At 43.1% G+C, this 16,921-nt stretch overlaps 1 protein-coding gene across 3 annotated transcripts in view; it reads right to left on the reverse strand.

The window, feature by feature from the left end:
- The window catches only part of septin9b (septin 9b), an 81,076-nt gene that overhangs the window by 53,409 nt on the left and 10,746 nt on the right, over positions 1–16,921 (reverse strand). Inside the window, exon 1 of one of the 3 annotated variants that reach the window (XM_069665318.1) lies at positions 11,845–11,929. The exons of 1 other annotated variant lie outside the window; for it this stretch is intronic. In XM_069665318.1, coding sequence (XP_069521419.1) covers positions 11,845–11,866 — 22 coding nt within the window. In that variant the 5' untranslated portion in view covers positions 11,867–11,929. Of the gene's footprint in view, positions 1–4,736; positions 5,032–11,844; positions 11,930–16,921 lie in introns of those variants that run through there. One more of the 3 variants, XM_069665317.1, reaches the window with a different exon arrangement.

The raw sequence follows: 16,921 nt of genomic DNA on the forward strand, positions 1-16,921 counted from the left end.
AGGACCCACCAACACCTTCTTAATGAATCGCGACCCAAATGTTTTAACCACTCAAATTTATGTAATGGATCACAAAACTCAGCAGTATAACAGTTAGCTAACATGACCAGCATGTGGCAGTGCATAAATTAACAGCCTTTTTTCATCTGAAATAAACTTAAAGTGCATCATAAATGCAATTACTCTAGGGCTCATCAAGTTTCAAGAATGTAAATGTAGCTGTAGCTGGGATTACCCAATCAGTCGATACATGGAGTATGAATAAACTACACTAGTGCACGCACGTCAAAGGAAACCTGTGTCCTTCAAAATAGAAGCGCAGCATAGAGTTTTGACCACAACTTTTTTTTTTTCAAGCAAGCAAAACGGCTCCGCGACCCACCAGTTGAGAACTATGGGTCTAAGCGATAGCGAATAAGCATAATCAAAGCTTGCAGATTCACACTTTAATATGGAATACTTTTGGTATGCAACAATCATTAACTTGTGGTTAATGTCAAAACTGTGGCTGTTGGACACAGAGTACTTATTTAGGGTCAACAAAAAAGATGGTTGGGTTTAAATGAGTCCTAATTTACGTATGCTGGTTATGTAACAAACTTACAATATGTTATTATTGCATCTTATTACATGGCTGTGTAAAATACTTAATTTTGATTGGTTGATCACTTCATTCCAAGGTCTGCTATTCCTGAATAACAGACCGTTGCTATGAAGAACAGACTGTTGCTAGGGATGCGGCTCTAATCACACAATCATGAGACAAGTTCTGCTCACACTGTTGGGGTTCCATTCCCCCATAACAACCTGCTTATTACACATTATCCCTTACATATTTCAAGTGACATACATTGATTATATGTTTTGCTTGGGAATTGAGCCCACGTCTCATGGATGAAAGTCCCTTGCTCACTTAACCTATGTATAGCCACCAACCGCCCTCCTTTCGGACCTTTGCGCTGCTCATACTACATCACCTGACTTAAATGTTAAATCAAAACAGTAAGCTAGGATAGCTTACAGGAATTCTGTAGGGGAACTTGATAGGGGAACTTACAGTGTAAGATTTCGACACATTCAGCAATTAGCCAAGCTCCCTTTTAACTACTTAGAATATGTCTCATTTTTATCTGTAAAATCCAAATTAAAGTCCAGGATATATTGTAGACGTGGTAAGTACACGCTCTCAGCTGCTCTGAGATACTATACTGTAAGCAATAGAAATAGATAACTGATACTAAACAGCTGAATTTTCTACATTTTATACAACAGATGTGTCACAATAAAGCCTTTCAGGGAACATAAATAGCCCTTAGTAACTGGAAGGGATGTGTTACATTAGCAGCAAACAGCGGCAATGCCACATTTACAAACCAACAAGGGCAGGTATGATAATGAGACTGCTCTTTCCAAACATACAGCTTTAAGGGTCGTCTATGCAGCAGATATAATGACTGATATTTCCATAACTGCTGGGTGGCCACCTCTTGTTACTGTAGTTATTCTGACAGGAGCGGTGTTGAGGTATTAGGATATTAGAAAACATGATTTATCACAACAAAATGTACTGTACTGAACACAACCTTGAACTCCTTATTCGTCTCAAGTCGAGTAATCGAGACAATAACTCTGTCAAACTCTGGTCATACAAAACCAGATAATTCACAGTTGGGTTTATCTGATGTCAGCAGCTGCAGAATACGAGTCGATGTGGTCGAACCTGGGAAAACATCCTATCTGACAAGACAAGGCCAAACAAAGAGCGATAGAATATCACACCGTGGTATTCTGCTTGGTCAGACGAAACCTTAATGCTACGCTGTCAAACACACGCTTCCTCTGACTGCTCACTGATGGTGTTGGGTTTATAATGCTGACCAGCAGCAGTGCAGTTCACTGTGTCAGATTTACTGTGTGGTTCCCTCCTGGTCTGGCCGACACCCTGAGTCCAGCACAAAGGAATTCTGGGAGTGTTAGAGGTGTAAAGGAGGAAGATGTGTGATAGAAGAGGCTGCAGATTTGGGGTTAAAATTTGTTTTAGTAATGATGAAGAGCCAGATGTTTGAGAGCAGGATCTGAACTGTAATCACAACTGAAACGCAATATAACCCCTGAATGACACACACACAAAAATGCACGCACACACACTCTCACAGAGTAATTCAGGCAGCTGTTGTATAGCTGTCCTGGTGCTTAGCTCCAGGCTCTACAGGCCTCAACCTTTGACAGGTAAGGCCTTGTTGTGTTCCTTTGATCAGCTCTGGTTTACTCTCCTCTTCATGTCCAGATTGACATCAGTGACCAGCGAAGGGACAAAGACAGTGGCTGAATTCCACGCCTGTTATCACACAGTGTCTGAATAAATAATAATGTGATTGTGTGCACAGGTGTTGAAGAAGTTGAGACAGATTACCTAAAAAAAGATGACGTCAAATGCTCTGCACACATGAAAAAATCATTTATAGTACATTAATATAGAATTTAATGTGGTCTCACATTACGTGGTTCTTCTGTCAGCTGTACTTTAATATACCTCTTCGGGCCGCTGAGAACTGTTAAAAAAGTGTTTTATTTACACACTCGAACTAAGTTAATAGCACACCGGCCTCTCTGCCAGGTTTACAGATCACACCACACACATGCACTTTCTCCGTTTCAATGTTAATTTCCTCCCGTGCCACACTGGACACACCAACATGGCACCTTTAAGCTCATAATCAGGACAAAATACTTTGGATTGGACTCGAAGCTCGGCGTAGGTTGGCAAACACAGCAGGAGCCTCATGTATGAGTCTCTGAATATACAAATATGGGCTCATTCTGGGCTCATTCTCTGGTGACTCATTGGTTTAGTTCGAGCAGAGACATTTTCTACCTTTTAGAAGGTCATAATATTGTTGTAATGCGTGTTGTTATGGTGGTTTCTATCGTCTGTTTGAAGCAACGGTCCCACACAAGAGTCCATGCGAGAGGCGTTATTACATCTTTAGTGAGTTCATCACTTACATTACCTTTCCCTCTGTGCTCATTGTGAGGTACAGCGCAGTGCAATGTACTAAAAACTGTACTGAACTGGGATTAAACGGCTTTGAGTGTTTGCAGTGCACCTCTCTGTACAGCTGTTACTGTCCTGGATGGAAACACTGGAATGGCTAATACTGATGTCCCAACCAGTAGATTATAAAGGTCACTGTTGGGTGCTGGACAAAGCCAGTGCTTTACACTAAAGGTATTTGTTCCTATTCTGAACTGCAAAGCTTTACCAAAAGCTGGTCATCATAGAGAGAGTAGTTCAAACCCACTGACTCTCTAACCTCTGACAAAGTGGACAATCGCAATATGAAGTGGACGTGCCATTGGACTGTTGTTTTAGGATAACTACGCACACACACAAGCTGTGTCCCAATCCAGGGGCTGCAGCCTTCTGCGTCACAGAAGCGCGTCGAAGGCTATCCCAATTTAAAGGCTCCTTCAGATGCGGCCGACAAATGCGTCCTCCGTTTCCCTGGCCGCAAAGGATCCATCGGGGGCATCCTTCGCTGCCCAACATATCCCGAGATGCATTGCACGCCAATTCAAACTAAGTTTTTGGTTTCAACTCAATTGAATAGCTAGTATTACACATGTTCTAGAAAACAAATGGGTCCTTGAAACAAATTATCTTTAAAATAATAGGTTAACTTGATGTTATGCTAGCTAGTTAGCAAGCTAGCCATCTGTTGCTAGGCGACAGGAGCAGCATTTGGTGGCCCAAAGCGTCGGCTTCAACGGTCTACGCAGGCTATGAATGGAGCATCCTCCGTGGGCTGCCTCCTTGGAAGGCTGCAGCCCCTGGATTGGGAAACAGTTACAGCCTTTCAAATTGGACATGGATGGAGAGGGTTGTAGACACTGAACAATGATGCAACATGCATTTAGTTTGACACCTACTGCATAATCTTGCTTCAACTGACCATTGAAAATCTTAAGACAAAAGCACGGTCATAGTTAAAATCAGTATGAGAATAGTCGAGCATGTTCAAACATCTGAAGTACACCAGCCAGACCAAAAGAGCTCTCTGCTCTATGTTACCACTTATAACTCCTTAACCTGCTAAATTCAATAATTGCCTTAAAAACAAAGTGCTTCCGATAGGACACAGCTGAAAGTTTATATTGATCTCAGCATCAGCTCACAACACTTCACAGTGAGTCAGGCCAAACACCAGCTGTGGGGGTCCACTGTGACGTGATGAACAACAGGAAAAGAAGTGAGGAAGGAAGAAGGACAGAAGAGGACAAAGGATATTGATGCCAGCTCCACACTGGCTTAGCAAACAAAGGAAAGACACAGTTGTGACTGTTGTACGACGGGTTAGACAGATGTTAGCTCTTAGTGCTGAGGTTTCCACTGTCGTCCTCTTAGCGCTTTCAGCTGAGGGCTTTCCGGTGCTGGAATAGCGTGGTGTCAGTGCTGTGTTTGTTTCTATTATAGACGTAGCACGGGTATAATCAATAACAGACGATGGGCTACAGGGAATTGGCTAGCACATGCCCACCACCCTGTTTAACAAGGAACACACCCACACATACACAGTGCGTACAGTTTAAAGGCATACACACATGCAAAGTGGAAAGATATTGGTCACTGTAAATGCTCTTCACAAACAGCATGATTCTGACAGATGCTACAGTGTACACTGACGTGTTAACATGAGTATTATGAGTGAAAGAAAGGCAGAAAACAAATGACAAACCTTCAAAATCCGAAATGATTCCCTCTAAGTGTGGATTGACTCCAGATTCAGACATTTTTCCAGGCATGAAATGTCACCAAACTTCCTTTCTCTCTTCAGGCAGCTCTCTCTTAATTCTGCACCAACTCCAAAATAGATTCAATGACAAACTAGCCCACAACTCTCCCTGAAAGGAGCAACTTATTTTCTCTGACTTCCCTCTAACTTCTCTATAACGCTGCATTCAGACTTCAGAGAGAGCGAAAAAGGCGAGCCTCCTCCCTTCTCCTCCCCTCACTGAAACACACACCCCCCTTCTCCCTCATGTCCTGTGTTTGTGACTGTGTGTGTGTGTGTGTGTGTGTGTGTGTGTGTGTGTGTGTTTCCCCTGCCCCCAACACACTCATACATGCACGCGCAGGCATTCACGCAGACAACAGACCCTGTCATTCCCCGAGAGCGTTTTCAACCAAAGCAGCCCTCAGGTCTGATTTCCTGACAGTGAAAGTGGACAACATGTCACACAGTCATTTAAACCAGGTTAACCCGCAATCAGACGGGGTCCTCTGTGTCCTAACATCAGCCTGCTTCACTCTGTCAAAGCTACATAGAGCCCGCAGTTTAAGTGAGATTGCGCGGCTTGCGTTTTGAGTAAACAACCTTTACAAACTGGCTGGCATGTTAATTAAAGTGCAGTCACTTCTGTAGTTGCTGCTGACAGAAAAACCTGAAAGACTTCCTGGAGAAAGTTGACATTAGGGATATACGACGGCGCCTCCGGGGGAATCAGAGTGTGATTCGTGCACCAACCCGCCCTCTGTGACACACTTTTATCAGGAGGAACATTGGAATTCAAGCTTGGTGGACACATCTGACCAGGTAATCCAGCACTAGTGTGTGTCCTTTGGGAGGGACAGCGAAGACAAGCGAGCTTTTCATGTGGTGGGTCCGGTTACACGTCTTGGCCTTGAAGCTGCTGAGGCCAATTTAGAGAGTGCTCTTTGCAGCGAAAGAGAAACACTGTTGAAAAGGTGTTGATAAAATAATCCGACGTGATGAAATATCAAAGTTGGCCACATGTACAGTCTCCCTGTGGGATATGCTACAATATTTCTTATCCATGAATCACCGGCAGAAACAAACAAATAGTGATGCTATCGCTGTGAGTGCTGATTGGTCTCGAGTGAGCGTCTTTCAACCACTTCCTGTTTGGAGCCAGACTGGACTGCAAATGAGATTTGTGATGAATTATCCCTGACTCTAGGTCAGTTTTTACCAATCCAACACTAACAGTTGAGGTCATAAGTGAATGTAGAAGCTGGTCTACAATCAGCGTTCAAAGGAAACTAAAAAGGGCTGCAGGAAGTTCACACTTCCACTTCCAGAAGAGATAATGTCCCACATCAGATACAAATCACAGAAAGGTTTTACCCTTGGTGAGGACATATTGGAACAGCACCAGCGCCCGGCACTTTTTATAGCCTGTTTGTTTTGGGGAAAATCCCATTTGAATGAAAAGCTCCATTCTAAGGGGCACTAATAGGATGCCGAGCCCACCCAGAGGCCCCTAACCCTAACGCCTGAGAGGTCGATGGTAACACAGAATAACATTGTGTTTACGGCGCAGTCTGGTTATTTCATACAACTGCTGCAGAGGTGTCTACGGATAAAAAGCAGAGTATGGCACAGGCAGCGGCGTGTATTTGCATTTACTGTCCTGAACCCATCAATCATGGACCTTAACTGAGTAGAATATTGCCTATAGTCATATGTTGTGCAATTAAGCTTTAAATGCATCTCGTAAGAGTAAACATAATGTGCATCATGCATCCTGACAGCTGCGTCATGTAGAGTTAATGTTAGTTTGGGCATGCATGCATGTTAATGCACCTCAACATGCATGTGAAAATGGATCTGTATATGCATGATCAGTGTACTGTACAGTAACGTGGTAGACCTATATATATATACAGTATATACGTACTGTACTGTATGTAACAAAGTGTGTGGCCCCTCAGTGGCCATGTGGGCTACACTGTAAACCATATGCCACAGGTCTCTGTAGTACTCAATTAAAGCAAAACACACGGTGTGTGGAGTACACACCTCCACCAGCCAGTGTGTACTTATCTAAACATGGATACACACTCTGGGCTAGCTCAGCGACAAAATGAGGGAGAGCGCCAAAACAACATCTGGAGAGATGTGTGTGTGTGTTTGCAGTGTGAGTAACATCATGTGAATGCGCATACATGTGCTGGTGTGGTTACTTGACTGTGACACGGGTGTGTTTGTGTCTCGGTGCCCCTGAAATAGCATCGTAAACACAGAGGCCTTTGCACATACGGGGATAAATCTGCTTTACCAAAAAAATGCAGCCCTGTTTCTGTGTGTGCTTGTTAATAACAACAATTATAGCAGTGAAAGTGTGTAATCTACTCACAGATACACACAGTGTTGTTTCTCAAGTACTTGTTTTCATGATTCATACGGAAGTAATTTTAGTAGGATTTGCTACTCACTTGTTTGTACATCCTGTATGTACTTTTCTTCACAAATTGCTTTGTTATTTGTGTCTGTGTACTGGCTATTTTATTAGTTGTACATATATCTAACTTGAAAACTATTTGCAATACCATCGAGTTAAATATCACAAACATCCTTGTTTTTTGTGTACTGATAATGTTTTCTAAGATTTATGTCCGTGTTGCACTGTCAGTTTAAGACAAACCGGAATTCAGTACAACCACATTTATTGACAGGAAGTTGCCACTCTGTTTGAGTGTTAATTCTAATAACCAAATGTGTGTGGTTTAAGAGGTTGTCTCGATGACACATTAAAGATGCTCACTTTGACCAAGATGCCCTGCAAGAGTGACAAACTAACACTTCTGAACGTTAGTGTAATAAACTCACCTATAGTAGCAGAGCCTATACAAGTTGTCACTAAAGTTTAATGTGTGCAATAAAACCAAATGATCAAATTAATAGAATTAATACATGGAAAAAACTGTATAACGACATAAAGAAGAGAGAGCAGTGACACTGAGGGAGGTACAGAGGAAGAAAGAGGCCCTGCTTGAACTCAGTTCTGTGCCCCCACTTCTATGTCCACGTTTTATTAATATGACAGTTCTTTGGAGAAGCTAAAGTCCTTGACTCTTTCTTAGTAAACTTTTTAAAATTGGCCTGAAAGCTGTGTGGACACTTTATGCTGGCAGCAGTAATGCCGCAGTGGTTTTAAGACTTGGATGATACTCTCTGTGCAGAGAAGTGTTATACAGAGCCCAAAAGTCATTTTTAACATGGATGTAAGGATGTGATATCTTGGTGTAAGTAAACACACAAGTTTCACATGAAAGTTAATCTGTAGAAAATTTGCACAACTACAGAGGTGAAGATAAAACCGTACCGGCTTGGCTTGAATGTGACACATGATAAAGATGTGAACGAAGTGTTAATATTTGGTCAGTTACCTTTATTACTATGTCCCAAAAGTGCACCTTTTGTATAAAGTTCTGCAAATGTGTTCCAAAAATATATTAGTCAAAAGTTTTTAGGGTTATAACAAAGTAGTTAGGAATAGAAATGTATGTTGCTGCATTAAAGGTAATCCATGAAATGCAAGCTCCCTTAGCGTGTCTCTACATAAACATTTTGACACTAGCTGATTTCCTCTTTGCACCTTGCCGACCACAGGTCCACGTGTAAACAATCGCCTGCATGAGCTTACACGAGAGGCTCATCTATCTTCCTTATATCACCCCCCACTCGACCTGTGTTTCCATCATGTTGAATAATTTCACCTGTCAGAGATCCTCCCTCAGGACGAATGAAGGTGGGGCTTCCCAGTCAGTTTCCTGAACTCCCTGTGCTGGCTGCTTTCAAGGCTCCCTCTCTTATCATTACTAAATAATAATCTGAGAAAGAAACAATATAAGGTGAGATAAAGTGGAGGGTGGTGGGAGGAGAGCTGCGGGGCGTTCACTCATAGAGGATATCCTGTACACTTTTATGGAACATGTTGAGCTGGGTTATTTCCTTCGGTTCCTTAACTCCGGGTTCATGTGTGTTTATGGAAGTGGGTGAGGTTTATGTGCACGTGTGTTTGAGGGCGAGGGGACAAGGGGCTCTGGGTGGATACATCAGCACTCAGGCAGATGTGAGCTCATAAATTACCTTTAAATTAAAAGCCCATAATGAGAAATGCTGCCCTTCACCATATTAACAAGGCGGCTATTATCCTCTCATAATTATGTCATACTGCAATGTTCCAGGTTGCAAGTTGTAAAAAAAACATATAGAATCTGACAAATAGTTGGTAATTGAAATACAATGGATAGTTAAGATTTGCAAGGGACATTGGGCCATATTTTGAGATGAATAACATTTTTGTTAAGTCATTAGCTTCTGTTACCTGATGGCTAGCATTAGCATTCAGTCATTTTCTAACTCGCATTACCGTTTGTAGTTGGTAATTTAAGCTTGCTAATGGTGATATTAGCTGGGTAAGAGTAAGGTCATCAAAGGGGGGTGTAACTTTTTCATTTGTATCTAGACGACAACTTAGAGTGGAATTCAACCACTGAGCTAACATCAGCGTACGATAATTTAACGTAACTTTCTAGATGATGGTTAGCTAGCTAACAGTGATATTAGCTTAATAAGAGTAATGTCAGCAAGGAATTGATTGATCTTGTCAATGGAAGGACAATAGATTGTGAAAATGCTAATGGTGACATTACCTTGCTAAGAGTAATGTCATCAGAGGGGGGTGTAACTTTTCCATTTGTAAACCTAGACAACAACTTACGGTGGAATTCAACCACTTACGAGCTAACATCACCGTTTGATTGTTTCACTTAACTTTCTAGCTAATGGTTAGCTAGCTAACGGTGATATTAGCTTCATAAGAGTAATGTCAGCTACGAATTGGTAAAATGCTAAAGTTGTCAATGGCAGGACAATTAGATTGTGAAAATGTGTGGGGGACATTGGGCCATATTTCAAGATAAAATAACATTATTGACTACTCAGCTACTGTTAGATGACGGCTAACATTCAACCATTTCACGTAAATTTCTAGCTAAAGCTAGTTAGCTTGCTAAAAGTACCAGGAATTGGTTGAATGCTTTTAGCTGTTATGACCTATTGCTGTCAGTAGCTACTGAATATGTTTGAAATATAGCCTGATTATCGCTGTAGCTACATTTCACTATACAACTATACAGTTTCTGATCAATCACGAAGCAGTGAAATTATATTAATTTGTCAGATTCCCTCATGTTTATATGATTTCCTAAGATAGGATAGTGTAGTAGAATATTTTAACAGCATTAAAGCTTCCAACCCTGATCATGATGTCAGAGGAAAATGTGTTAATGTGAAGAATACAGCTTAAATGAAAGTGAGAAAAGATGTGTCCTAGCCTTGACCCCTCCATTACACATGCAAACAGGTTTTAATCCCCTTATTTCCCTCAGTAAAAACATATCAAAGGTGGATGTGACTTTGTAAACCTAAAGCCATCCAACTACTGCTTTCATTGATGTCAGTTAGATGCAATTAATCTCAACAGATAAGACACTAATTCCCTTCCTGTTTAATTGGCACAACATCAAGCAACATGACGCGACTATCTCTCTAATTTCCAGACTGAATCCTTTGTTTCCCTTCCCATTTGTTGTTTTTTAATAGCAGTGTGTCACCAATTAGCTATTACAACAAGTCAATGTGGCGACCATACGGGACCCTCATGGCAGCTGACATGTCATGTTGAACATATTGTTTTAATCCTGAACAGGCTCGGAAAGGGAAAGTAGGAGGCACTCCAGGTCAAGACGGAGGTGGGGAAGATGGACCCACAATTAAGAAAACCTATATGCAATGTTTATACCATAGCGTTAGCTCCTTTCAGTACCAAAACAAAGCCTGAAGTGGATCAGGGGTGGGTGGGTTAGGCTGTTGCCAAGACAACAGGTCCAAACAGAGCTACACAGCACAGGCTGAAAACCAGGAAGTAGATCAGGCCTGTACATGACTTCCTCATTTGTTTTTTAAGTGGAAAAATAACAGCTCTGCAATTCACAGCCAGTCTTACTGACATTAAAAAATCCCTCCGTCTGCAAAATATGAATCATCCCCATGGAACATTTCAGGGAAACTGTAGCTGCACAAAGAGGACAAAATGACACCGCAACACTGCCACCATGTGGTGATAAAAATGGGTGCTGCAGTGTGTCTGTATGCATCATATGGCTCACTGAACTCAGCCCACTTATTAAGGATGGAATTAAAGGCTAATTTGCAGAGTGTTGCTCAGCTGGATGTCCGGCCTTAATCACTGTAAGATGCTAGATTAGTCTCATTCTCTCAGTCCAGACTGAACACATATGCGTCTGAACAGGAGCTCCACTGAATCTCCTTTAACACAACAAACAAAGCACACACACATTAAAATCAATCACGCTGATTAGAGGACACAGAAAGGATCATACAGCTACTGAGCAGACAGACAGGATATTATACAGACAGACTCCGCATGCTGAAAATTCCTCAATCAAGTTTGCTGTCTGTTTAAAATCATATTAGCTGACATATGAGCCCTGCTCCCTCGCCCTGTAACCTAAAATAAACCGTCTGCGTCCGTCAGAATTAATCTGACAACTGGACTCCTCAGCGTGAAGTCTAATCATGTGATGATGGCATGAAGATTTAACTCCGTCCATCTTTTTTAGGGTCCTTCCAGTGTATGTGGGTCAGCTGGAAGTCATGCCACTTAACGAAACAGTACAGTAGCAACTTTGCACTGAGAGATTGCATTTCCTGATCTTTGACAGCCCATCACGTGAAGTGTAGTCCCTGCACTTCACTTAGTCTGCTTAGCTGATGCTGATCATTCAGTGAGGACAAGAGGTGAAACGTCTAAAAAGACAAACACACACAGACAGGCAGAGAGCTTCAAACGGCTGCTCTCACCCCAACTGACCAAGAAAAGCAAACACAACCAGTCTGGTTTCTAGAAACTTCTCAGAATCTTCTTCCTGAGCAGGCCAACAAAAGAAAGTAGAAATAGAAAGTCCCTCTCGAGGAAAACCTCCACAAAGTATCGAAATAAGCCTCCACTTACCGGCTATTCTGTCTCGCTCCATAACTCAACGGCCACCTCAAATAGCCACATGTAACCTCTCTCCTTTTTCTCTCCTCTCTCTTCTCCTCTTCCCTTTTTTCTTCATGAAGACTTCCCCTTTCTCCTGACTCAGTCACTCTGTCCCCCTCTTTCAACCCTCCCTCCCTTCCTCTCTCCTCCCTCCCTTTTCCTCCCCCTCTGTCTCCGTTTGCTCTTACTTCCTCCAAGTTTTAATGTCTTCAGTCTGTCAGGATAACAAGTGAACGGCGCAGACGTCCGCAGCCATGTGCTAGTCATATGTACTCCCTCTCTCCCCTGCTTTCTTTACTTTCTCTCTCTCTCGTTCTCTCCTACACACACATGATTCAGGCTTTTAATACTGGATACATACAAGCTAGCATTTTCCTCCTCTGTTTCTGTTTTTCTATTGTTCCCTTGATACCGAAGCTGGTCTCCCCTCTGACGCTGAAGCTGTGTTACGTCTTTGAAATCGATCCACAGCCCTCTGACCAAGGCCCTAATCCGAACATAAACTCAATCCACTTGTTACACAGAAACACTCCAGGAAATTCTGCACAATACGAACAATACACACTCCTACCATGTCATCATCGACACTCTAACTGCAATGTGAGGCTGGAGAAACGCCGGATGGCCGTTATCTAAACAACCGATGATTGTTCTCTGAGTGGACTGAAGAGTTTTCTCTAAAGTCCTCGTCTAAAGAAGCTTCAGTCCAGAGCCCTCATTTGTGAAGTGCTCCTCAATAAGACTCTTTAGTATCAAAAAAACCTCAGTCAACAAGCTTGTTGACCTCCTGCACAAGTGTCTCTCACGCATCTTTATTCTTTTGCACACACATGTGTTACGTCCAGACTCTCGCAGCTCGACAAGGTCAAGGGGGGCGCTTATCGAGCCGTTGTCTTGGTGCGAAGCACCATAGAAAATAAAAACACGCACAATCTAATGCGCACACACCCGTCTTTGTTTTTGTGTCACGGATAGAAGGAGGAGGCACAGCTCGACAGATCACTTCCTCTTCCTCTTTCTGACATCTCCCTCCACAGCCCATGTCTTCCAGATTTACACATAGCAACAACATTAGCTTTAGCAGGGAGCACAAGATAAGGCCCAAATATTACAGTCCCACACCCACATGCAGGTACTTATACCCACTCAATCATGCATGCAAACACACACACACACGCAGGCAGCTGGACACAAAAAGGAACATCTTTTTTGTTGGAAGCTGCGCTCTGACCGGGCGTGCAGTGGTGACAAATGCTTCTCTCTATCTGGTCTGCTCTGATACACGCAGCTGTTTATTTGTATGATCTGTTTGGCTAAATGTTTGTGCCAGATTTTGGAGCTCGTTAGGAGGACGAATTTTAACGTATTTTATATTTTAAGAAGGAGCTTTCTGGTTGGTTCTCACACAGACAAAACACACACACACACACAGCTCCCAGTCGGCCGCAGTCCCGGGGCCTTTTCTGACATCTGCAATAGAGGAGTGAGGAGAAGCAGAGCAGAGGAGGCAGATTAGGGATATTCAAGTGTAACTGCACTGTGAGTAGAAGGCCCTCGGACTAATCCCAAAGAAGAGCATGATTTATGTAAGCCTATTTCCTCTGATTTATCTACGTCTAAGTTGGAGTCTAGAACTTTTGGTAAGAAGGGCTACATTAATGAGTCACGATGCAACTGTGTTGATATCATGCCGTATAAAGTGTGCAATGAAATCTGTTGTCCATAAACTGTATTTTCATAAAATAAAATCAGATGCTTTCTTTGATTTCTGTGCCAGACTGCAGCTGAAATCCAACCATGTGCACATTGTAACCAAAATTCTAGTCATGGTGTTAAAATAAACCAGAAATCAGAACAAAAGCAGAGAATTTCTAAATTGGCCTTTCGGTGCAGAGTCCATATGGAAGGCAGGTCGCTGTTGCGTGGTCTTATAAATAGAGACGTGTCTCTCTGCCGGGCCGCTGGCTCTTTCTGTCTCGTGATCATTTTCCAGACATAAAAGCTGCAGTTAATCACAGGGTCAACAAAAACACATGAAACACACAACATGTGCGTATGCATTTGTTGACTCGCTCTCATGTGCATAACAGACATAAACACATGTTCCAACATACATGACAAACACGTGTGCGCATGTGTTTGTGGACGCGTGAAGCGCTGCTACTGTTGGCGTCATGGTTCATTCAAAGTCGAAATGAATAATCTCTTCCTGTTTTGTAGATGGAGCCAACAGGAAATGCTGCCTCAGGATTGCAACACACACACGCACGCACACACACACACACACACACACACACACACACACACACACACACACACACACAAACCTGCAGTGTGCTCCTCCAGCCTCAGAACAGGCAGCAATGACCAAGACTTTTTTCTGTTTATACGGCAAACCTACTAGTATGCTGGTGTGTTAGGGCCACTGTTGGTAAACTAATGATCATAAACTAGCCATAGTATGTGGCTGACACCATCACGTCAATGTGCACTTTTGTGGGCAATGTGTTACAAGGACTGTCCTTATGAGGCCGATGGCAACGTGTTTGAAAGCAGGTGCGCGCTGCGGACGTAGGTGAGGACAGCGGACGAGGAGCGGAGAAGCAGCCCCGCCTACTCCCCGAACAAAGTATCCAGAGCCGTATAGACAGAGAGTCGCGTCATTGGAGGTCCAATATGCTCCATGATCCGCCAGTTCGATGTCACAACTCTCTCTCTACGGCTCTGAAAGTACCGTCACTCAGTCAGTCAGTCAGTCACATACAGACCCATGTGTAGGGATGACCCCCGCACCCAAAAAAGGGTATAAAGGGTATAATAAAGGGTATAGGGGTAGACAGTAGCTCAGTCTGTAGGGACTTGGAATGGGAACCGAAGCTGTCGAGGTGCCCTTGAGCAAGGCATCAAATTCCCCAGCTGCTCAGGGCACATGTCCATGTGCAGCCCCCTCATTGTGACATGGCTCCATTAATGCATGTCCCTAGAGTTATGTGTGGATATCGAGCCAATGTATGTGTAGCATGTTTTAATTAATAGAGTGAAAAATGTTTAAGTATATCATAATTAAGAGCTAGGGAAGTGTGGAAATATTAGAGAAAAAGATCTGAGATTAAAGTGGTCAGATAAAAATGATCACCAGATCAACAGATTTGTTTTCCCAACCTGCCTCTCAGGGCCTCCGTACACCCCAGACTAGTACGTGCACACTTATTTATTCGGATGGTGTTGATTACTTTTTCGATTTCAGGTATGGGATGGTTTCGTGTTCCTGCAGCATAATTAGCTTTACCTTCCCTGGGGAGGTTAAGATCACCTGTTTGCCCCTATTAGCGCATTTTTCATCCTGTGTTCTCAAGCAATATCTTCAGTGACATTGACCTTTCTGTTGATTTAAATATTTCTTTAATTAAACAACATTAAAACTTGAAAAAACAATTAGAGCTTTTTTCCCGCAACTATATAAGTATATACAGTATACAGTATATTAACCCATTAAGTAAACCTTGAGATCACCCCTTATATCTCTTAGGAGTGTTTACAATTTAATTTAACAAATGCCAAATGTCTTTTCTTGCCAATAATTAGTAAAACTTATTTTTAAAAACAATTTCCCCGTATATTTTTTTTCTTGAAAACAAGTTTAAACCACCTTTTCCCCCCAAAATAATGTCGTAATATGTCTTTTTGTAAGAAGGCCGTGGTCCCTGCTGTTTCACAGTGAAGTAGCTGTTTGAGCTTGTAAAGGACATAATTCAGACTGAAGTGATGCAGTGAGAGCAGACAGAGAGGGCCTCCCTCACTCATACCTTTCACCACCTCCACTCTCCATCATCTCGAGATACAGCCGGACCCTCCCACCTCAAACACACACTGGACACAGCCAAACAAACACAAATGCATGTGAACACTCAAGCATCCATTTAAAACACACACAAACTCTAAGGGTTATCTGAGCAGATTCCTCTCGCATGACTGTACACCCTGTAAACACACACACACGCACACACACGCACAAACTCAGCCTCTCTTTTTCTTTGACTAACACAAACATATACCAAACATACAGCCTATATTTGCATCCGGCGAGGCAGATGGTCATGAGGCACAGACGGGCACGTGCGCATGTTCACTCATGTGAGACAAATACACACAGCACCCCCCCCAAAAAGAGAAGCTGTGTATCACACATAGACTAAGGGTGGATGGTGAGCCTTGGGGAGCACATTAATGTAAGCCGTCACTTCAGAGCGCGACCTTTGACCAAACGCGTGACTCAAACACGCTAAATTTAGTTATATAAGAGCGGAGCAAAAAAAAAACCTCACCAGCATGCCAGCCAACACTAAAGGGATGCCTGCAGGCCAGCGGTGCACAATGAAGGAGAAAGAACAGAAGAGTGGGAAGGAGATAAAAGGAGGAGCAGAGGAGCGGGCGGGGGACGAAGTGAAAGAGGTAAATGGAGGGGAAGAAGAAAGGAGAGAAGGTGAGGAAGGAGGTCAGGGGGAGAAGACGAAGCTGCTCGTGTGTTCGTGGGTGAAAAACACAAGAGAGGGGCTTCTACACACACACAAATCGTCTGTGACTTCTCCACAGACTTTGTTTTGACATGTCGACAGAAATAGCTGGCCTCAAGAAAACCCGCGCCTATAACAACAAATACAATCATTGTAGATGACACTATGTGGAAAACACTTGCTTTCTATTCCCTCAAGTGCTCCAACAAAACCTCCTTTCTGCCGACGTAACAGCAGAGCTTCAATAAATCCCGTCTGCGCCGAGGAGACGGTGGAGAGCGGGGAAGAGAAAACAGTGTGATGTGGTGCTGCTAGCCACAGTCTGATGACCTCACCAGAGCGCTACGCGGCACTCATCTTCCCCGTGCCTCGTCCCCGTCACACACATGCACAGGGAGAGTGAGGGAGAGAAAGAAGAGCTGTCCTCCTCATTTGTGTCCCCTCCTGCTGCTGCTGCTGCTGCTGCTGCTGCTCCGGCCTACACATCCAACCTGAGGCGTGTACAGGGACGACACAACTCTTCACATCACTCA

This window comes from Semicossyphus pulcher, unplaced genomic scaffold, assembly GCF_022749685.1.
Source record: "Semicossyphus pulcher isolate SPU_LCO1_2020_fin unplaced genomic scaffold, fSemPul1.0.p SCAF_17, whole genome shotgun sequence".
Lineage (NCBI taxonomy): Eukaryota > Metazoa > Chordata > Actinopteri > Labriformes > Labridae > Semicossyphus > Semicossyphus pulcher.